The sequence below is a fragment of the Pezoporus flaviventris genome, unplaced genomic scaffold, assembly GCF_033815535.1.
Source record: "Pezoporus flaviventris isolate CSIRO_AGI_PZ_B2104156 unplaced genomic scaffold, CSIRO_AGI_Pfla_v1 ptg000007l, whole genome shotgun sequence".
Classification (NCBI taxonomy): Eukaryota; Metazoa; Chordata; class Aves; order Psittaciformes; family Psittacidae; genus Pezoporus; species Pezoporus flaviventris.
The window spans coordinates 1,570,518-1,592,751 of record NW_026892555.1 but is presented as its reverse complement, the minus strand read 5'-3'; the positions used below and the strand labels follow the sequence as shown (position 1 = coordinate 1,592,751).

The 22,234-nt window shown below is 45.1% G+C and overlaps 1 protein-coding gene across 2 annotated transcripts in view; it reads left to right on the top strand.

Annotated features, from left to right (window-relative positions):
• ADGRB1 (adhesion G protein-coupled receptor B1) overlaps positions 1–22,234 on the top strand; it is a 285,153-nt gene that overhangs the window by 133,704 nt on the left and 129,215 nt on the right. For both annotated transcript variants that reach the window (XM_061447600.1, XM_061447599.1), the window contains exons 5-13: positions 1,592–1,756; positions 3,742–3,906; positions 7,438–7,602; positions 9,857–10,021; positions 14,108–14,209; positions 15,678–15,784; positions 16,585–16,779; positions 17,763–17,831; positions 21,603–21,711. In XM_061447600.1, coding sequence (XP_061303584.1) covers positions 1,592–1,756; positions 3,742–3,906; positions 7,438–7,602; positions 9,857–10,021; positions 14,108–14,209; positions 15,678–15,784; positions 16,585–16,779; positions 17,763–17,831; positions 21,603–21,711 — 1,242 coding nt within the window. The remainder of the gene's footprint in view (positions 1–1,591; positions 1,757–3,741; positions 3,907–7,437; positions 7,603–9,856; positions 10,022–14,107; positions 14,210–15,677; positions 15,785–16,584; positions 16,780–17,762; positions 17,832–21,602; positions 21,712–22,234) is intronic.

The window sequence follows — 22,234 nt, the reverse complement described above, 5'->3', positions numbered from 1 at the left end:
TGCTGAAAAGCATGATACATAATAAATAACAGATAACTTCCAAAAATCCCAATGAGCAGATTGATGATGGCTTGAAATCCTGCATAGAATTTCTTTGCACACATTTTTCCCTTAAGAAACTAGTAAATAAATATATATATTAGGCAGTATTGGGCAGTTTGGTGGTCTCCAACCCTTACAATCCTCATCACAGTTCCTATACTGACATTGACTTTTAAGTAGCTGGTTTATAACCCTCACTGCTCTAGAAGCAGGCTGAGATCTCAAGCCATACCAGCCTACTGTCAGAGTCTCTTTCATGCTCTGTGTTGGAGCTGACCAGTCTAACACAGCATCTGCTGTCCAGCTTTCTTTGGGAATGTGGTGGTTGTGTGGGAAAACAAACCCAAGTGCTGTGTGCAGCCCAGGCTGTGCCATGTTGTACAACCCCTGAAGTCTTGTTGCACCCAGTGCTGTGATGCTTCTTATCGCAGCCATCACCTTCCAAATGCATCTGGTTGGGATGTGACATAGTGCAGTCTGATGCTTTGCAAAACTTGTTAGTTAAAAGGGTATGCCCCTCTGTTATGCAGACTTAAAGATGTTTGTTTGTGCCATATGCCTGTGTACTATACATACCAAATGTTGTGTTCTTGGTTTGTCATGTGAAATTATAAGTAACCCATGAAAAAACAGAAAGCACAAACAATGTAGAGCTCAATTTAAAGGAATAGAGCAAGGTTTTGTATTCACAGGGGGGAGAAAGCCGTTCTCTCAAAGATAGAAAGCAGGAAAAATACGGAAAACTGTCCTTTCCCTGCCCATGTCACAGTTCTGGTGGCTTATCTGGAGTCTGTGGCTGAAACACCCCTGGCATGACCATCTGTCTGCAAGGATATTATTGACAAAGGGAATATGGCTCATTGATTCCCACTCCCATCTCTTGTTCAGTAGGATACTTTTAGTTGCCTTTTCAATACTGCCCGTAGATAGGGATTGTGTGATGCCCTGGGACAGCCTTGCTCTGTATTACGAGTTTAAAGCAGATCTTCTCCATAGGTGCAGGAGATGACAAGAGAAAACTGTGGGATTACTCCAGCCAATGTCCTTCTCATGCATCCTGTTTTGCCTGCTCCTCCTCTGCCAATCTGCGTTGGCAGGGGCTGTGAGAACGCAGGGAAAGGACTTGAATCCTTACAACTGTTTTGTTTATGGTCACATTTACTATAACTATTAACTGCTACTTAATTAGTACTATCTGTGAGTGGATGATACATATCCCAGCTCACATGGTTCTGCAGTAGCTACAACCCCTGGTGGAGCCTTCCCTGCCCAGTGCCCTGATGCTTCCACAATGTCCTTCCCTGTTTCTCTGCCTGTGTGTTACACCTGTATGGAGTAAATGGGAGTAAATGGAGTAAAACCTTTTTATCCCATTGCCAGCCCTCACATTCTCTCACCAATGCCCTTGCACCCTTTTTGTCCACCCCATATGGGACACGTTGCAGAGCTTCACACCAGCAACTTGGGAAGTGTAACTCGGAAAGCATTGCCCTGGAGATCCAGGTACAAAGTATGCCAACATCCTCACCTTCTTCTCCCACCCCAACAGGTGACCCTGCGGCTGAGGAGTGGTCCCCATGGAGCGTGTGTTCGACTACCTGTGGGGAGGGCTGGCAGACCAGGACCAGATTCTGCGTGTCGTCTTCCTACAGCACTCAGTGCAGCGGCCCTCTCCGGGAGCAGAGACAGTGCAACAACTCCGCCGTGTGTCCAGGTGGGCTGAGCACTCCATGGATGGTGGTCAGGAGGGGAATGGAGATGCCCAAAGGATTGGCTGCCTGTGATGTCTCCACTGTGATATTGTCTTGGAGGGAGATGGTTTTGTTTCCTTTTCCTTCTCTTTTTACCCTAAAGTCTCATCCAGACCTTGCTAGACCTAGCGCTATTAGATGGGCACTTGTTTTGTGTGGTATGGATGATCCTACAAGAAAGCTGGAGAGGGCGTGAGATGACAGGGTAAGGGGGAATGGCTTTAAGTTATAAAAGGGGAGATCTAGATTAGATATTCAGAAGAATTTATTCACTATGAGGTGGTGAGGCATTGGACCATGTTGCTCAGAGAAGCTGTGGCTGCCCCATCCCTGGCAGTGTTCAAGGCCAGGTTGGACAGGGCTTGGAGCAACCTTCTCTAGTGGAAGGTGTCCATTCCAACCCAGACAATCCTATGATCCTATGATCTTTAAGGTCCCTTCCAACCCAAACCAGTCTATGATTTATTCTATGATTTGATGATATCTAAAGTTAATGAACACAGTACATCCGAACGGCATGTGCTCCTTGAGGTGTTTCCAATCATGGGGCAGGCTGGAAAAGGGAAGCACCAGTTGACACTTTAAGTCTCCCAGACACCACACTGGGCATATCATAGCAAAATCAGCCTGAAAAACTCAGGCTGCTGGTATGGTTATGAATGGAACCAGACGTCATCTCTGTTTCCATACTCTTTCTTCCCCAGTTTTGGTGGAAAAGCACAGTCTGGGGAGCCTGGACATAATTTCATCTGTTAAACTAGGTGTGTTATTACTAACTGGCCATACACTTGTTTGGAGTTAATCCTACAATGGTGAAACCACAAAGCTGTTTTTCTATGCTCTTTCCTGCATTTCATAGAATCATAGAATAGTTAGGGTTGGAAAGGAGCTTAAGATTGTCTAGTTCCAACTCCCCTGCCATGGGCAGGGACACCTCACACTAAACCATGCCGCCTAAGGCTTCATCCAGCCTGGCCTTGAACACTGCCAGGGATGGAGCATTTACCACTTCTCTGGGCACCCTATGCCAGAGCCTCCTCCAGTCACCTCTTACCACACAAGGTGCCTGGAAACAACTGCAACACGTTAGGTTTGAACACCCTTTGCTGAATCTGGTGCATCAGCTGCTGTCGGCAACTGGTGAAGGACAGGAAAAGTTCCTGTTTGTGTGGTTTTTATCCTTGAAGCATTATTGACTTTGCATTAGCTTCTCCAGTAAAACTGGAAGGGATCAAGTCCCTTAAGAGAGATCAGTACACTCTTCTAACATTTGGCCTCTAGAGATTACACTGATAAACCTTCCATAAATAACCAGACCACATAAGATTAGATTAGATTGGAGAAAATGAGATTAATATAGATTAGAAGGCTTTAGCTGTCTAATTTAAGGAGGTGCCAGTGATGGCCTGAGCACTACTAGAGTGTATTGCCCATCCCATTTTGTTCTTCCAGGTCTCCCTTGCTTTGCTCCTATGTGTCACTGACAGTAATTAGTAGTCAGACTACAGCTTTTCTGAGAGCTTAAAAATGATGTAGCTTTGGATGATTTAATGAGAAAACATGTTGAGGGAAGGATATAAGGGTAACAAGTGACAAAGTGATGGTGATGCTTCTTCCCCAGGAGTGGTGCTGGGGCTTCTTTTTTTGTTCCTCTCTAGGCAATTGTGTCTTTTGCTCAAAATATGCCCTTTTCTCTTGGCTCAAAGGTCTGAAAAGAAATAGGGTCAATTGTAATTGCATGATGATTTATTTCAATTAGTCCAAAAAGTAACAGACACTCTGTGTCAATACCAAAGCATAAAAGATCTCTTGTACGTTTTGGGTTGGTTTACTCGTGGCCTTCCCAAACTACTTGTTCTGGGTGGGAAGATGATGTTCTCTATGGAGTCAAGCACTTCTTCAGGCCTCCTTTGGAAAGGAAAACTTATTTCTTCTGCTTTGATTGCAGTGCACGGCACCTGGGATGAGTGGTCTCCATGGAGCTTGTGCTCTTCCACATGTGGGAGAGGATACAGGGACCGGACCCGCACATGCAAACCCCCTCAGTTTGGTGGGAACCCCTGTGAGGGCCCGGAGAAGCAAACCAAGTTCTGCAACATCGCGCTTTGCCCAGGTAAGGCAGTTAGAGATTAGAGACCTTCCCTCCGACAGGTCTCCCCACCTCCAAAGATGCCCACACACGGCTCATGGAGAGGGTCTGTAGCTGTCTCAGCTGGATCACAACACGGTCTGCACTGTCCCAGGGAGAATCCTCTATAAGGACCCATTGAAGGAACAATCTAGAGGTGCTTTCTGGGGCTATTCAGCTCAGTGTTGTCTTCAGTTCAGATTTGCCCTGTGTAATAACTTACAGAGCACACATTATACAGGTTGGATCTGGACTAGCTCATCTATCACTGCTATTTCCAAGCACATCTTAAGCTTTCCACTTGTTATCTCTGGTGAAAGGTTTAAAGTTATTTTGCCTGACTGGGCTTGTGCTGGAATTAATAGTTTCTCTTGCTAGCAATACACATGCACTAATTCACTGTATATGCAAGATTTCTCTGTACCTGATCCCGCTTTGGATGATGAGACAGACTAAAGGACTCCTGGGAGCTTGCTATGCATTAATCCCCTATACAAGCACATTTTCTCTATGCCTGATCCTGCTTTGGATGGTGAGACAAAATAAGAGACTCCTGAGAGCCTTCCATGCCATATTTCAATAGTTTTAAGTGTTAAATATTAAACACTTAAAGTGCTTTTAAGTATTAAAAGTATTAAAATATGGCATAGAAGGACCTTTTCCCTACCCCTGGATTTCACTTCCAAATGCCTCTCCTTGAGTTTTGCTTTGAAACACCAGAAAGAAATCTCAAGATGAAACGGCTTTTATCCATTGGAAATCCATTTATGTTCCTGTGGGTTTCTGCTCCTGATTCAGACTGGTTTTACCAGAGTCTGTATAAATGTAACTCTGGGGTCCTGGTGACCATCATCTGAACGTGAGGGAGCTCCCCACCATTCCCTCCTTCTCCCAGGGTAAAGTCAACTGACATTTCTCCAGTCTAATGAGAATCATTATGAGACATTACTATGTCCCCAGAGGAGGAGAGGGATTGTGGGAGTGATGGGAACTTTGTGAAAGCATTAGTGAGAAGCTTCTTGCTATTTCCCACCCAGCTTTCACCTCAGATAACTCTCCTTGGGTTTCTGGCTGCTGTCCAGAAGGCTCTATTGGGAATGAGAACATCCCAGACACACCAAATTGTCTCTGTCATAAAAAGACAAATTCAAGAAGTCAGACCTAGCATCGCTTGGGCAATGAAGCGCATCCTGAGCTAACATTGATCCATAACTCATTTAAATACAAATAAACATTTGGATACACCGCAGCAAAGGAAACACCGTGGTGGAAAAGACAAGCAGCCCAACTGCAAGACCTCTAATGAATGCCACAAAGACAATTAGGTGCCTTTGCTGTGCCAAATGAGGGCGGCATTGAGGGAACCATTGATGCTCAACAATGGGCCCTGCTCAACGCTTGACACACCAGACACTCAGACTGCTTATTACTGCCCTGCTCTGAGGATTTATTACTACCAGTGATAAACTCGCTCTGCTGCAGGGACAACAGAGCTTTTGTTCCTCCCGAGCAGTAGATAATGCAGGCTGAGCCTCAAGTCCTTTTTAGAGAGAAGGAAAAGGGGGAAGACCATACCAGTCTCTGCATAGACTACACCAGCCAGACTCCAATGATAGACTTACACTGCAGTGGGACAAAGTCTTTGCTTTGGCCATGATGGAGACTCTTCAGCATCTTACCCAGAAGATATCTTTACATCAGTGCAAGCAGCTGGATGTGCAAAATGACCACCTCCGTTGCTCCATTCTTTCAAGCAGCTTTGAAATGACAGTCTGTGAATAAATAATCTCTCATCTCAAAGGAAATTACCTGTTCCCTATCCCCAGCTGAATGATCAGTTTATGGATATGGCTTTCTTTCATTTCCCCACCTCTCAATGCTCATGCTTAGGGTAAGCTGCCAATGACCACTGCCAATGACCACAGCAGGTAGGGTTTTAGTAAATTCAACTATTTTTTGGTAAACACAACTCTTCTGTTAAATGCAGCATCTACTTTGTTAAATGCAACAAAGGGGAATTATAATGATGGGCAGATGCCATCAATCCACACTACTTTCAGTCAGAGAAAACACGCTAATTTATACCTGGTAGGATCTCCTTTGTGGGGTTTTGGATCATTTCCAGTAAGGAATCACCTGTCAGTCACCACTTCTTGCATTTCCCCTCTTTAGGATTGATAGGCACTGATATGATGCCTTGAATTTATGCCTTATGAAAACATTGAGCTTGGATTGCTAAAAACAAGCACCTTTATGCCTGCCTGATTTTTCACACTTTCTGAGCTCACGTGAGCCCCTCTGAGTTAAACAGTTGCTTAAATGGATCTATTTGATGGGGTTTTTTTACATGCTTGCAAACAAAAAGCTTCTCTATTGCGATGAGGATCATTCAGAACTGTTTGAGTCCTTGCACATTACATAGGAGGCCAGGTTGCATACATTTTGCATGGGCTGACAAACAAAGTCAAATAGAATGAGCTGCGATCTGCAGCAACGTGATTAGAGCCAGAATTCAGGCTTTTCAGGGATGGATTCAGGTTGTTTTCCTGAGTGAGATCTGGCAGCTAATGAGAGCTAAACAGAGTATGATGACCGTTGCTAATGAGAAAGAAGAGCTCCAGGAACAGCAGCCTGGGTGATGGATCTGTTGATCAGGGACCAATTAGGGTGTAGCTGTCACACTTGGGAATGCCTCGCACTGTACGAGGCTAATAAGATGTATTCATGTTTCTCTCCAACCACGTCCCTGTGCCTGTCTTGTCCCTCCTTCCTCTATTTAATTATCAAAGGCACTGTTGTGTAGAGACATATCAAGCCTGTCAGTGTTAATTCAGCCGTGAGAGAAGTACATTGACCACACACATGCACTGCTCGTGGTCGTCTGTTGGAGCACACCTTTGCTCCAAGCATTTCCCTGCTGCCAGCGTGAATTCCTATGAATAACACTGTGATTCAAGTTTCTGCATGTGCCTTAATGGCAAACAGAGCATCTGGGTGCTTGTCAAAGTTCCCTCCCTGCAGTCCCAAGCACTGCTTTGGTGAAAAATGGGTTCCCTCAAAAAGTGCTGATTGCCTGAAATAGGAAATGGCATGGTAATGTATTGGTTCCTTCACAATTTTCAGTGCAAACATGATCTATGCTCTCTATTTTGATGTTGTGTTGTGACTGGCAATATTATTAGTTCTGACTTTAAGGATGGAATGTATAATATCAATAATTTCAACTTTCAAGGGATTAGGTAGAGTGTGGACATAAAAACTGAAGTGTTATGGTACTTGCATCCTGATGGGCCATAACAAACCCATCAAAGGTTGCAGAATGTCCTAACAAATGGCCATTGCCACAGTTGTCTGAATGTTTTCTTAGTGATCTTCGCCCTTTCTCCTGACTCTGATTTGTCCTCCCCTGCCTTGGTCCCTTGCAGGCAAAGGCCGGAGACTCTTTCTTGCACATTCCTCTTTCCAGAGGGAGCGATTTTCACATTCCGCTCTGTTTTCTCTCTTTGGGCCACTCAGTGGACGGCAACTGGAATGAATGGTCGAGCTGGAGCTCCTGCTCGGCCTCCTGCTCCAACGGTACCCAGCAGCGGACGAGGGAGTGCAATGGACCTTCCTATGGGGGGGCCGAATGCCAGGGACACTGGGTGGAAACCAGAGACTGCTTCCTACGCCAATGCCCAGGTCAGTGACCAACGACTTCTGCTTTCTCTTGGCTCATCTTTCTCTGCAGTCCTAGGCAGGCTTTGTAGAATCTTTCTTTGGTGAAGAACTGCAGTTTTCACCACTAATGCAGTAAAAAAGAGATTTTGGATCATACCAATGGACCATGCCAGTCAGAATCCATAGCTGGCAAATGCTCCAGGGGACCCCAGGGAGGTGAGTGATTACCCACAGGGGATGTGGCTTTCTAACCTTAGATACCAGTTTTCAGCGTGTGCTTAAAAACCCCACCAAAATATCAATTAATCTCTTTCCTTCACACCATAATGCTTCAACTTTTCTCCTTTTTTTTGCTTTGTGTTCCTCTTCTCCTACCAATTTACCACTCCTAGGTATAGTTGAAGTGAACAGGGAAGCAACCTCCATTGTATCACAGCTTTGAACCTTGTATATGACAAGGTCTGGCACAATGAAGCGTTGATTCATACCTATATATCTAAGACTTATCATTTACTTTAGTCATCTAGCTGTATCTTAAAATAGTAGTAATAATAACAGCAATAATAACATTAATAGTAATCATTCTTGCTGTCCCAGCTGTTGCAGCCAGCACCTTACATTCAGAATAATCACCTCATCTTCATAACTTGGACCATGGGCTCCAAAAGAGTCATTTCATGCAGGAGAAGCAATGAAAACTGAAGCAGATACTAGAGCACACCTAGCACATAAATCTGCATTTATCACACCGATACCAGCACTATAGAGTTGCAGTTTGCTGCTTGTTTTACACATGGGGAAGGTCATTGCAAAGGGGCAGATTGGGTCAGCTGGTGTGAGAAATATTCCAACCTGGAGAGAAGGCTTGACCATCAAGAAGCCTTCAAGACTGATCAGCAACTGATTTTTCTTGCCCTGCTTTTCCTGGCTGATTCCCTGCCTCTCCCTGGGTTAGAGATCCCTATTAGATCAGGGGACTGAGAAGGAGAGGACATCTGAGATGGAAAAGGGCTTTCTCCCCTTTCCCAGAGAATAAGGACAGCCAGAAACAGTTCACATGTTTGAGGCACTTCTTATACCTTGCTCAGGTAAGCAAGTATTGATCTCTCTATTCACAAGCCAGTGGATCTTCAGCCTGATATACCTGTTTCCTCAGGGAATCCCTATCTTCTCTGGTAGCATCACCATCTGCAGCAGAGCATAAGTAGTATTTAACACAGGTATTGGACTTTCCTACATTGTCACTAGTATGTTTTGATGTTTAGGCATCTTAGTCCTTCTTTGTAACTTATGGAGATCTTCAGAGACAAAGGGCCTCACTTGTTTTTAGACACTGGTTTCTGAGTTATCTATCAAAGCAATGCTGGTCACGTATTGAACCGCATACGGTGTCACTAAAAGAAAACACCAGAGGTTGGAGCTGTCCCTCTTTCTGGAGAAAAGAGGGATCTCCCACCCTCCCAGAAGGATTTATTTGACCCATAATAATGCGTTAACTCCTAATTAAAACCCAAAGAGTAATCGGCAAACTTAGGTCCTTGCTCTATTTCTGTCACTGAGTTGTTGTTTCCCTACATTGCAGGCTTATTATGAAGGCTAATTAACATTTTATAGTGCTTTGATAAATGCCATTGTTAATGTAAAAGGAGCAGCATTTTGATAAATGCCATTGTGAATGCAAAAGAGGTAGCATTTCCATTGAACGTGTAAAGATGTTGGGAGAAGATACAGTGGAATGAGGCAACATCCCAAGCCTGTTTCCAAAGCACATGAAACAACAGTGAAATGGAAACAGATGAAGGGAGATTTATTTGATGTTTTCATGGTTTTCTCACCCAAGGCCTCTGCTGGTCTAAATCTCAAAGCCAGACCTTCTCTGGGAAGGTGTGTATTCACCCATACATTGTACATCCCAACACATCTCAAGGTATGGACTTTGACTGCCAGACTGGTTGAATCCCTGCCTGCCTGTAGAGTGTTCATGAGCATAGCCCCAAATCTGAGCCCAAGGAAAGAGATAGGGTTGGTTTTGCAGGGAGTGAGGATATTGAGAGGAAACACAAGAACACCCACAACTATTAGAGGGCTGCTGCAGTGGGAAAGAACACACCCTGATTTCGTACCTGTTGAGGATCCAAGCAGGAAACCTCCCTTCACACCAAGTGTTGCTCTACTCACCCTATGTTCCACTGCTCACCTTGAGACCTTGCCTCCTTCTGTTGCACATTGTGTTTGGGACATGACAGGCTGTTTCTCTCCTCTCTTTTGTCTCCAGTGGACGGGAAGTGGCAGGCTTGGGGAGTGTGGGGCAGCTGCACTGCAACGTGTGGAGGTGGGACTCAGAGACGTGACCGTGTGTGCTATGGACCTTTCTTCGGTGGACAGACTTGCCAGGGCCCCAAGGAGGAGTATAAGCAGTGCAATGACAGAAGGTGTCCTGGTATGTAACCTCAGACCTCTCATTCTTTCCTTTGCATGCGGGGGACTTTGGAAAGAGATTCCATGTCCTGTGTCAAGAGAGCTGAATGCAACAAGTTGTGATCAAGTCAGGCTCTGCCCAAAACCTAGCCAAGGGCTTCATTTAATCATTGCAGAAGCCGGTGTGACCATGCTGATTTCAGTGAATGTTTGGTAAGTCCCACCAGTCTAGCATTGATATTTTTCATCTTCACATTCCTGCAGAGTCATAAAAGAAAGACACTGTTTGATATCAAAAACTGGTATCAGAGTCTGAAGCCCATGAAGCAGTTGAGCACTGAGGATGCTGCAGTGGTTTCTCACCCTTTCCTTAGCCTCTGGAAGACCTATACACCAATGGCAATTTAAAGAACAGACAGATGTGTCCACATCTGTCAGAGCCTTACCCAACCTTACCCTCCTCCAGCTGTAGCATCCATTTGAGAAAAAGGGTAAAAAAGCCTTAACAGAGGGCAAGCGAGCTGTAGAACAAGAGAAAATACGGGATTTAATGTGAAAAATAAGCAGGAACAAATACTTGGAAATGGGAATGCTTCTGTCTGCCTCTCACACAGTATTCAGAGGCCAGGAAAAAGGTCTGTGCACCATTTCTGTTTTCTTTCTCAGTCCAAGTCGGAATTGCTGGTGGGGAATCAGTGGCCTGTGTGATGCTGGCAGTCAGATTGCATTGATCATAACAGGCCCTGATGTTTGACCAAAAGGGTAACTAATTGTCAGAGCAGCTCAGTGAGAGACAGGAAGGATTCTCACAGCGGTATCCTGGTGAGAAGGAGCATCCCCCTAAAAGACAGGCTGGATCTCGGCACAGAGCGAGCAGTTTGGTGCTGAGGGTGGATCTGGATGTTGAAGGCAGCTGACCCCCCTACTCCTTTGCAAACTGCTGAAGCCAGAGATGAAAGCCAAAGCACTTCAGCGTGGAAGTTGCAGCACGTTTAGCTCGAAGATAACAGGAAAAGAGCCTGTGTGACAGCATATTCACTCTTCCCAGCCAAACTCCAATAAAAGGCATCACCTCTCCTTACAAGCTGTGCCTTTCAATTAGCAGTGGCGTGTGAGAATCTCTTCTAACTCAGCCACAAAGCTCTTCCTCGCAATAGAAAAGCTTAGCACGGGGTTGTCTCGTGGTGTCTATGGAGTGATGCAGATTTAGTTCAGCTTCAGTGTGTGCCAGCTGGGGCCCTGGCAGAACAAGTCCAATCTTTTCTTCTTTTTCTGCAGGGGCTGGTGCCTACACAGTGCTCAAAAGGAAAAGGCATGTCTCAGGGACTGAGCCCTGCTAGGGTTCAACACCAGAAGGGTCTCACTGCAGTCATTAGCTTGCAACGAAAGGGAAGTGTGGGGAATCACCAGATTCCCACTCAATTAGTTCTCGAGAAAGTATCAAATGCCGACATGATTTGATTTGAACAGAAGAATTGAGCTTAATTGGGTTAGTTATTAACATCTCCCTGTTACTCTGGTAAAAAGGGGTTTCTTATGAAGCAACATCAAAAGAAAAAGCCGAAATAAGAGAAAGAGGATAATTCCCTGGCCTGGGAATTGCTTCTGTGCTTGCTGGCAAGACAACGCCAATCAGTGTATCTCTAAAGAGTATCTCTGATCCACAGCATCCCTCAGCGGTCCCCAGGGAGACTTCAGTGGTGAGGAGACAAGCAAGGTTTGACAGGTCAGAGGAGGAGAAAGGAGAGGTCGGATGTGAACACAGCCCCTCTCTGTTTTTTTGATGTGCTTTTTGTCTTGTTGCTGAGGATGGTAGAAGCTTCCCATGCCCTAAACCCTCGTTTGGACCACAGTTTGATATGGAGAATCTGTGAGCACTGTTCCAGGAGGCAGTTTTGCATTGATCTCCCCCTCTGCCACAGGCTCTCTGCGTGACCATGTGCCAGTCACAATTGAATAACTTAATGTATCTGTCCTACAGCTTCATGTCAACAGGTTGGAAATGAAGCTGCTTCTTTTTCACTCATGTTCTGCCTTATCCACTGAAGCTGCTGGCATAGGAAATAGTTCTGAAAATGTGCAGAGAGCAGCAGGGGCTCTGCTTCTCCTTCAGGATTTCATTACAATAGTGATCACTCAAAAGGGAATTTAAAAACGGGAAGGAGCATCTGTCTCCAAGCAGAGATGGTAACTTGTTCATTACAGTTTCTACTGCGGAGGAATCTGCAGCTGGGGCTGGAGCCAGATAGCTTTGGAGCTTGATTTCAGGAGCAGTGATGTTTAGGCAGCTTTTGGGTCTTGAATGAATCCTTCAAAGAAGAAGGACTCTTCATCAGGGATTGCAGTGATAGGAGAAGGGGTGATGGGTTCAAACTGAAACAGGGGAAGTTCAGGCTGGATATAACAAGTTCTTTACTGTGAGGGTGGTGAGGCACTGACACAGGTTGCCCAAAGTAGTGAATGCTCCATCCAAGGCATTTATACCCATGAAGGTCCTGAGATGACCTATGTAAGCACATCCATTGCACAGTCCCTTTTAGAAGGAAGCCTTCAGGTCATTGCTGCCCAGCAGCTCTCTTGGGAGCAACTTGAAAACTCAAGGGCTCCCTCCTCTTTATGACAGATGAAGGGGGCCTATAAGGATGCTGGGGAGGGACCCTTCGTTAGGGACTGTAGTGATAGGACAAGGGGTAACGGGTTCAAACTGAAACAGGGGAAGCTTAGATTGGATATAAGGAGGAAGTTCTTTACTGTAAGGGTGGTGAGGCACTGGAATGGCTGTCGTGGGAAGTTGTGAATGCTCCATCCCTGGCAGTGCTCAAGGCTGGGTTGGACAGAGCCTTGGGTGACATAGTTTAGTGTGAGGTGCTCCTGGCCATGGCAGGAGGCTGGAACTGGGTGACCTTAAGGTCCTTTCCAACACAAACCATTCTATGATTCTATGAACATTTTCTCTACAATCTTGACATGTCTCTGCTGGAACCATCGGACCCTGGTATGGGCAGCACTTTAATGTATGGGAAGGAAGCTCAACAGGTTTGGCTTTGTGGCTGCCTTTGCTGACCAGTTGCAGGCACACACTCAGCTTCCTTGTCATTGGTAGTTTCACCTGCACAGCAAATAAAATCTGCATCAAAAACCATTAAATGAAGGTGTTTCTCCTCCTGAACCTCACCTTCAGGAGTGATAAAAAGCTTTAACATCATCCTCATGGCTCCCTCTGTTTTACGTGCTGTAAGTGCTGAGTTTCTCAGCACAAAGCTCTCTTGTGGCGAATGTTCTTTTCCCAGGTCCCACCAACTCTGGGGACAACTCAGCTCCTCCTACAGATGGAAACATCCGAAAACCTCCTTCCAAAGAGTTTTTAATATGATGTCTCAAAACACATTTCTGCAGCCTCCTGGACTCTGCAGCAGTGATTGGAAATGTGCTGCTGATACAAGTCCAGCCTGGTGGTGCTCAGACCTTCTCCCTGTGTCCTTGCATAAGCCAGAGACCTGAATGAAGTCCACCCAGGAGATATGTGTTAGTGGGGTGACATGTTTTAGTGTGAGGTGCCCCTGCCCATGGCAGGGGGGGTGGAACTGGATGATCTTAAAGTCCTTTCCAACCCTAACTATTCTATGATTCTATGACTCTGTGATGTCTTTTCATCTACTTGTTGTCTCTTTCCTTCATTATTACTACAATATATCTATGCCAAGCCTCATTTTAGACACATCCAGCCCTGAAGGTGGTGATCATGAAGGATGGAGGGAGTCTGGACCCATGGAGTTCACGCAGAAAGGGTGCTCATGAAAAGAAACACCCAGCTCTTTAGTGGGCTGTAGCAACAGCTTTCTTGCAAAGAGCTGCCACAAGCGTGCTAGTGGACTTTCTCAAGTTGTTACCTTCAGAATGGATGGATTCCCAGTTTACAGACAGGCAGAGCAAATTCAGTGAGATCAGATGGCTTTGTCAGGGGCCATGCACAAAGCAGCTTCGAGCTGGGAGTTCACCTCCTCAGTGCCGTTCCTTCCAGACTACATTCCTTTGTCTCTTCTTCCCATTCCCTTCTCTGCATCCCTTATGAGGAGGCTTTATCAATTGAGTTTTTCCTTCCTTGCAGAGCCCCATGAAATCTGTGATGAAGAAAGCCTTGGCCCTGTGGTTTGGAAAGAGACGCCCGCTGGGGATGCTGCTGCTGTCCGGTGTCCTCGCAATGCCACCGGTAAGGATGACTGAATCCCTTGGCTGTGGGGCTGGACCACTCCTGGGGTATCTTTTATCCTTTGCCTCCTGGATGAGGAGAGCCTGGTTGTTGGAGGGCAGGACAAGCAAACGGATTTCCCTCCCTTCACACAGAGCTGGGTTTCTGTGGTCCTTCTTGGTTCATACTAGAGAACGTGATGTGGTGTCCCATAAACCTACTGTTTAACCCTGGGGCAGCTTTGCAATTAAGGGTTACTGCAGTATGTTCTCCCCATTATCTACAAGTAACTCTGCAAAAGCAGGTAGAGCTTTATTAAAGTCCCCTAGAATTGGGTGTTATATTTCTCTCCACTGCCCTTAAAAGAAGTTAATATCTGAAAGTAGGAAATCTGAATTGCACTGTTTATTCACACTTAGGTGTTTTCCTCTCCTTAGGAACCATAGCAACTCCCTAAACGCTTCTTCAGGTGCTCAAGTTGACAGTCTGATCATGGTGGTGTGAAGCGGCAGGAACTGGGCATCCTGATACATTATGACTTTATCTGTCATCTGTTGTGGCTATAGCCATGTGTTCCCATAAGGAGGGAAAAACAGTGCAAAGAAAGCTCCAGGAGACATGCTGATGGAGCTTGTCCTCAGTTGGATGTTTCTGACTTCCATGAAGGAACAGAAACGGGGTAGCAGGGTCAATAATGAGCATAAAGGTTTTGTTTTGTTTGAGTGAGGTTGTCAAATAGAGACAAAAACCCTGCAGGTCTAAATCACATAGCTTGGGACAGCCAGTGTCATCCCAAATGCTATCCTAGAAGAAGGGCTGCAGCCATGGAAAGGTCACTGAATTGTTTAGTGGTAGTCATGGGATTGTGGACCCAATAAAGTTGCTCCTCGGAGACACTCTGAATGGCAGCTTGGGAAAGGTGATCACTCTTCCCTTCCTCTTTGCTGCTAAGTCTGTTCCTCTGCATCGCAAAGGCATGTGATTAACACTGCAAAACCCACTGTAGTCTGAAGCTATGGAAAGACCTGGGGGAGGACTGCTAGCAGCTTGTAGAGCTCTTCAGCTGATGCAAGATGCTGCTGTTGGGTGTTTGTTTTCCTCAAGACTGTGTAGGCAGCACAAGCCACTGTGGCTGGTTTAGTTGCAAGTACCAGAGCATGCCACCTGGGGAGGCTCGTGGGACTTCCTTAACCAGGACCAAAGCTGCCCTCTAGGGCAGAAGAAACCTTTCACCTTCACTAGTCAATGTCCAGTTTGTTAGGTTTGGGGTTTGTTCCCTTCTCCTTTTGCTCTCCTGCCCCTCAATAAGAAAATGCAGAAGGAAATAAAAATACTCCCCTATGTGCTTGCACGTGTTGTTCAGGCATCTTCAGATGCCCTTAATGCTTATAGGTATCCCTACATGGATGCACTGACCAATTCTGGATGAGCTCCATGAAGGTGCTTGTCTTCTCATCCTGCTTCTCACCCTGTTTCTTTCCACTTCCAGGGCTGATCCTTCGAAGATGCATTTTAGATGAAGAAGGGATAGCTTATTGGGACCCTCCAACATACATCAAGTGTGTTTCTATTGATTACAGGAACATACAGATGATGGTAAGGCAGACCAGCTTCTCAGCTCAGCAGGTTTGGGATCCCCCCCAAATGCTTGTTACTCTACTACACTTACAAAAAGGAAGGAAAGCAGCATAAGGTTGGACCAGATGATCCTTGAGGTCCTTTCCAACCCGGTATTCCATGATTCTATGGTTGATTTCCATGTGAAAGGGAGATGTCATCTCTTTTCTCTTACTGTTTTTGTCTGCTGAACTTATGAAACATGGGCTCTGTATGGACAAAGAATGGTTCCTCACTGTGTACTTGATTATCTAGCTTGGTAGAATAGAAGTTCTACCAGGCCTTTCATATCACATTATCAGTACGAATCGCTGTAACTGTATCACCTTTGAATGAGCCACTTATTTTTGTTAGTCTTAAGTTCAGTTTTGTGATGAATTCCTGCTGGTCTCTTGTGGCTTGCCTTTAAACAGCACTGCCTTTATGAGAACCACTCTCTCCTATTCAGGACAAGCTACAAATAGTACCAAATTGGTTATAAGAAAACAAGATTCTCCTAGATGGCTTTAGGATATGAACAGAATAGCGTCTGTGTAGTAGAATAATCTCTTCTGGTCCTATGCACAACCTTTCCTTCACGGGCATGCAGCAAATTTCACTTCTGCTTTCTTACGTTTGAAAATACCACAGACTTTCAGGCCAGCCAAGATTGTCAGATTCATCTAATCTGCACACTGAGTTACAGGGAAGGTCAAGAACCTTCCCCCAGCAATTCCTTCACTGAGCTCATTAACTTGGCTTGGTCCTTCAAGTTTGTCATCTTTCATTCTCTTTCTCAGACCAGGGAGCATCTTTCCAAAGCTCAGCGTGGCTTTATGGGAGATGGGCTGTCAGACGTGCTCCAAAACCTTGTGGAAATCTCCCAGGATGGGACCAGCTACAGCGGGGACCTATTGTCCACCATTGACGTACTCAGGAATGTGACAGAGATCTTCCGCAGGGCTTATTATAGCCCAACTTCTGGGGATGTGCAGGTGAGCTGAGGTGCATATGCTGGAGACCAAGGCCAGACTGCAGATGTGTGTGAGTGTTCAGAGTGTGATTACAGTGCTGATGAAAAGCCAGAGTGTTTGCTGCCCAAGTGTCCTTGTGCATTAACAAACTCTCCTTTTGAGGTGGCTCCCCCTTGCTTATAAGTTAAGAACTTGAAAATCAAAGTCACTCTGAACTGTTGTAACCTGATAGCCCTTTAATGTAGGGTTTAATTGAGATGAGAACATTATTTGGAAGGGATTTCAGTCTAATGACTAGAGGTAAGATGATCCTATAGTATTTGGTGCCTGGATGCTGATATAGGAGAATGCCTTGATGGTTTCTCATCCCAGGTTTTTACTTTCATCAGTTCCATGCAGAGTGACTACAAGATATACTCTTGGGACAGGTTATCACCCAATGGCTTGAAACATTAAACTGATCTTCCAGGATCTGCAAAGGGTGGTAAAAACAGAAGAAGAAAATCAATGATCTTGAAATATCTTATCTCTTTGCTTCTCATAGTGTGCTGTAAAGATACTACCCTCTTGATCAATCACTGCTTCTCTTGCCTGGTCACAGACTAAAGAACATCATAAAGTTTCCTTATGCTGGAAATAACAGAAATAGTAAAAAATAATATAGGAAGGGATTTATACAGGGCAAGATAATCTGTTTTTAATAAGTTTCTGTCACACATCTCCCTAATCTGTTCTTAAAAACCATCAGTAATGTGGATACAAGACATATTCCCCGTCCGATGCCTTAGCAGATATAGCAGTCATAGTGAAAAAGGCCTTGTTACAACCTGTTATGCCATTAACATCCTCAAGGTCAGAGGCCTGTGAAATGCTGTGGGACCCTTTGGGAATGGGAACATGGCAACATGATTCTCATATGCTCCTCATGAACCACTGTATCCTTCCCAGTCTGGGCTCCATTTGCCTAACCACCTTTTTTTACCTCTTTTATCTCCTTTCTCCAGAACTTTGTCCAGATCATCAGCAATCTTTTAATGGAGGAAAACCGGGAAAAATGGGAGGAAGCTCAGCTGGTATGGATTTTCAGTGCTTTCCCTGTAACAAAACAAGCTTTCAGCATAGGCTTAAGCCATGACAAGGGGAGCTTCCAAGGGTCTACATGACCTTCTAGCTCTTCTTGCCCACAGTGTGCTGTGTGCAACGTACATCTGTTTTAACCACAGAATACCTTCTCCATGCACTAATGGATGTTCTTGGATAAATCTTTGTGATGAAAGGGACAACTCAGGCAGTCAGCTGTAGCCAGCTTCAGAGTTGACTGCCAATCAGCTGATTCATGCAGCTGATCATGTGGGTGAGCTTAGTGCCAGGCTGAGTCATACTTACGGAGTTATTAAGTGATCAACAGGATCTCAGAACTAAGCCAGAGCTTCTGCATGAAGAACAGTGTAAAAGTGGTGGTAAATACCAAATTCTGGGTAGCTCACAGAGGTCAGGTTTGATCTGATTGATAACTCTGCTGGCTCGCTGCAATTCCACTCTTTCCTCTTGCCAAGATGAAGATGTGGGTTTACGTGGGTTTGAGTTCCTGGCTAAAATTATGCAGGATAGGAAGGATTTTCATAGTTCGGAACTGGGCTTCACTCAGCTGAGATTTTGATTCTGCTCAGCATGAGCTGAGCAAGGGTTGTATTATATTTTAGTTTGGAACTAGATGATCTTAAGGTCCTTTCCAACTCTAACTATTCTATGATTCTATGATTTTCTCTATGTTGGGGATCCTGTTGAATAATTCTGTAGCTAAACTCTCATGTATTGGGGGAGGTATTCTTTGATTTTCTGTGTTGTATTTGGCCCTTATCTCTTCAACCACAGTTGAACTCTCTGCTTGGGCTTGTGACAGATCTTTCCTTATCCCTTTTCCATTCCCTTGGTGACCCTTTGTGCTACTCGATGTTGTCATCTCACTATAGCTTTTGGGCATTGCATCAGAGTGAAATAGTTCTGACTTAGACCCTCAGGTCAGGTGAATGGGCACATGATTAAGCTCATTCCTTCCACGTCCATTCCTCAGTATTGCACCTGGGACACAAACACCAGCTCAAAGTACAAAATAACCTGGACAAGGAATATAATTCAGCCTTTGTGAGAGATCACAGTACTGTGGAAGGTACATAGAGGTACGGGTCAGAACACGGAAAACTCCTTTTTAACCACTTCTTGTTGCTGCAGAATCCTTCAGAGAGGTCTAGAAATACCAAACAATGAAGAAAAAAGCACCCAGCACAAAAAGCAAACCCCAGAATCCAGTTCTATCTACGCCAGCCAGGAAAGCCTCTGGGAAAAACTCCAAACAGCAGTTTTTGGCACAATCATTGGCAGTCCAGAACATGAGACAAAGACTTGAATACATTTCCTTCATGCAACACAAACTCCACCAGGAGCTGAGCCTTTTGAAAGTGTCCTCCTCTTTTCTCCTTGAGATCTGTTGTTTTCCCATTACATTTGGAAGAGGATGACATGGCCTGTCTCCAGCTGGGACAGAGGACCACATGGACATGGTTCTGGTCAAGTGGCTGTAGGTGGTCCTGCTTGAGCAGGCAGCTTGGACCAGATGACCAAAATGAATCAGCCTGTTACCCCACGAGTCTGCGACCAAATCCTCAGTTTCAAGCCTAAAGGTGGGTGTACATATTTCAGCACAGTGCAGAAGAGACTGTCAAGTTGTCATGACAACAGGGAAACCCTGTTGATCCCCTTAAAAACAACTGCTGCTTACTCTCAGTTATAATTCATTCCCACCGGCTTTCCCTGTACAACCTCCTCTTTACACCTATAGACAGATACAGCCCAGCCTGCTGCCAGCATCACCTGCACAAGGAGTGGAACCATCATGGGGACAATGTTTGCCTGGCATGTATTTCGGTGGGAACCAACGTGAAAGCCCAACACCATGACTTTAAGACACAGAAATCTTCATGAACTGGATGGCAACAGAGGTTTTGGCAGTCTCTGTCCTTCCTAAAAGCTGTGGGACCAAACTAACACTCCATGTTTCGTAAGATTAACCAGTTCTTTTAAAACAAGGTCTTTGCCTCACAATTTGCTCATTAAAGGTAAACCCAGCTCTGTTGAAGAGTCGCATCCCAAAACCCTGTGTCCCCCTGGACAGAGATGTGGTTCAGGGAAAATAAACCCCAAAGAACCCAGAAAAAAAGCATTCAGTGAAGGGCTAACATGGGTTTTGAGGAGGTTTGGTTGGTCATTATATGATAAAATCGTCAAGGACAATGGTCACTGTAGCGTGGAGTTGGTTTGACCTTGTGATTTCAAACTATAATAGAATATGAAAGTCTAATGTTAAAAATAGCTTCCTCAGTCACTTCTCCTTCTGTGTACACCTGCGGTACTGGCAGGGCTTTCTAATCTGATCCTCATACAGTTTTAGCCCTACCTAGCTTTCTTTAGACAGGCAGAGAGAGAGACATGCATGGCTACCCCTGTGCTCCTTGCCTATCCAGTCAATGGCTCAGGCTTCCTTCTGCTTCCATCCCATCCTGCTGTCCTGCTTGTCCCCAACTGTTCCTTTGGCTCTGCTCTGACACCTCAGAAGGTCTGGATTATGGTGAGGAACTGAAAACACTGTGAAAGTGGTGGAAAAGAAGAGATATAAGGAGCTGAACTGCTTTTCTTCAGCCTCCCGTGGTATTTGCTAAGCCCCTGGAGGCAAATGTGCTTTGATAAGCAGTCAGCACAGCTCGTTTCAAGTGGATTATTATTTATTAAACATGCCACTGCAAGACTAGTTACTGTTTAACAGCTTTGTGTTAGTCTGGCAAAACGCAGGCAAAGAAGAGATGTTGCCAATATCGTCATCACTGGGGAAACACAAGGAAAGACAAAAGAGACAGAGAAGCTCCAAGACAGCCTGGGCCCAAGATGAAGCAACTTGGTTATTTGGAGAGTGAGATCCTGACAGCAAAACAGGAAAGCTCAAAACCAGATATTTTTCTGTGGATAGGATTATGTGATCTGGTGCTTAGGAGTCAACAGACCATGGAGGTCCTTTGGTGTGGTTGTTTTTTAACTATCTTGGTGGAAGGCAATGTTTTTTGGGCTCCCTCTCAGTAGGTAACATCCTACCCAACTATCAGAAGTAGCCCAAATAGTTTCCCAAACCAAGTATCACAACACCTATGTTTCAGGGAAGTCTAAGGCTTGGGAAAAGCTTTTGTCAAAGGGCAAACCTTCAATATAGCAACATGGACAAATCTTCACTCTCTGGCATGATGTGTCTGGATGTGCAATTGCAAATGCCTCTGCCTTGCTGACAACTAGGTTGGGCCAAATACTCCAGTCAATGGACTTGGAAAGCAAGTGGAGCATGCATTAAAGCATGGCTGCTAAGAGTCTGTCCTAGCATGTTTCTTTTCTTGAACAGGAACAGGACCATAATGAACATGTATCTTAAGATGAACTGTATCTTATTTGCTCTGGATGGGTTTTCTGCTAGTAGAGGTAAACCTAAGGAAGGAAAAGAGATGGGTAGGTTATCTTCTGCTCCAGAAAGTCTCAAATATTTCCCTTTGCTTTGAGATATTGCCCTCCACCCTAAGTTTTATCAATCTGAAAGTCATATTACCATTTCTTGCCCTGTTCTTTGTATTTTTTCTAGGCTTCCGTTTAGGATTTCTCAATCCTCATTCTTCACAGCACCATGATACTCCATTATAACCAGAATATGCTTCCAGTACACACATGAGGACGGAAACCGCTGCCCTCAGAGAAACTCCTGCTGTGCTCATTAGTATCTATGCTACTAAGTATTCTCTGTCTCTCTGCAGATAGGACCAAATGCCAAGGAGCTGTTCAGGCTCATGGAGGATTTCATTGATGTCATTGGTTTTCGCATGAAGGATTTCCGGGATTCCTACCAAGTGACGGACAACCTCGGTGAGTGGATTTGCACTCCCCATGCTGGGCAGAGACCCCAGGAAGCTGTACTTACAGTGCAGTATGTATAACCTGGGCTGTGGGGAGGGAAGGAGGGAAAGCAGAAGGCAGTGGAACATTTAAAAGTCTGGAAAATGCATGGCTATTCATAAAGATGGGGTGGCTTTTCTCCAAGTAAGTTAGGACTTCAGCAAGATGTCCCCAGATAGATCTGAGAGATATCTATAGAAGCATGAATGGAGAACAGATGATTAACTGAGCAGAACTAGTGGCTTCCTCTTATTTCTGTAACAGAACCGCAGAGCAGCCAATGAGCTGATCAGGCAGCAAGCAAACAGCAGGCAGTATTTGATTTATGCTCTGTGCACAATCACAGCATGGGACTTGTTGCCAGAGGATGTTGAAGAAGCCAAGAAGTACAGATGGGTTCATGATGGGCTTAGGAAAATGCACAAAGGAGAGGTCCATTGGTGGCTGTTAAAGTTGATGATCTGGATACAGCCACTAGCTGAGGAAGTCCTGC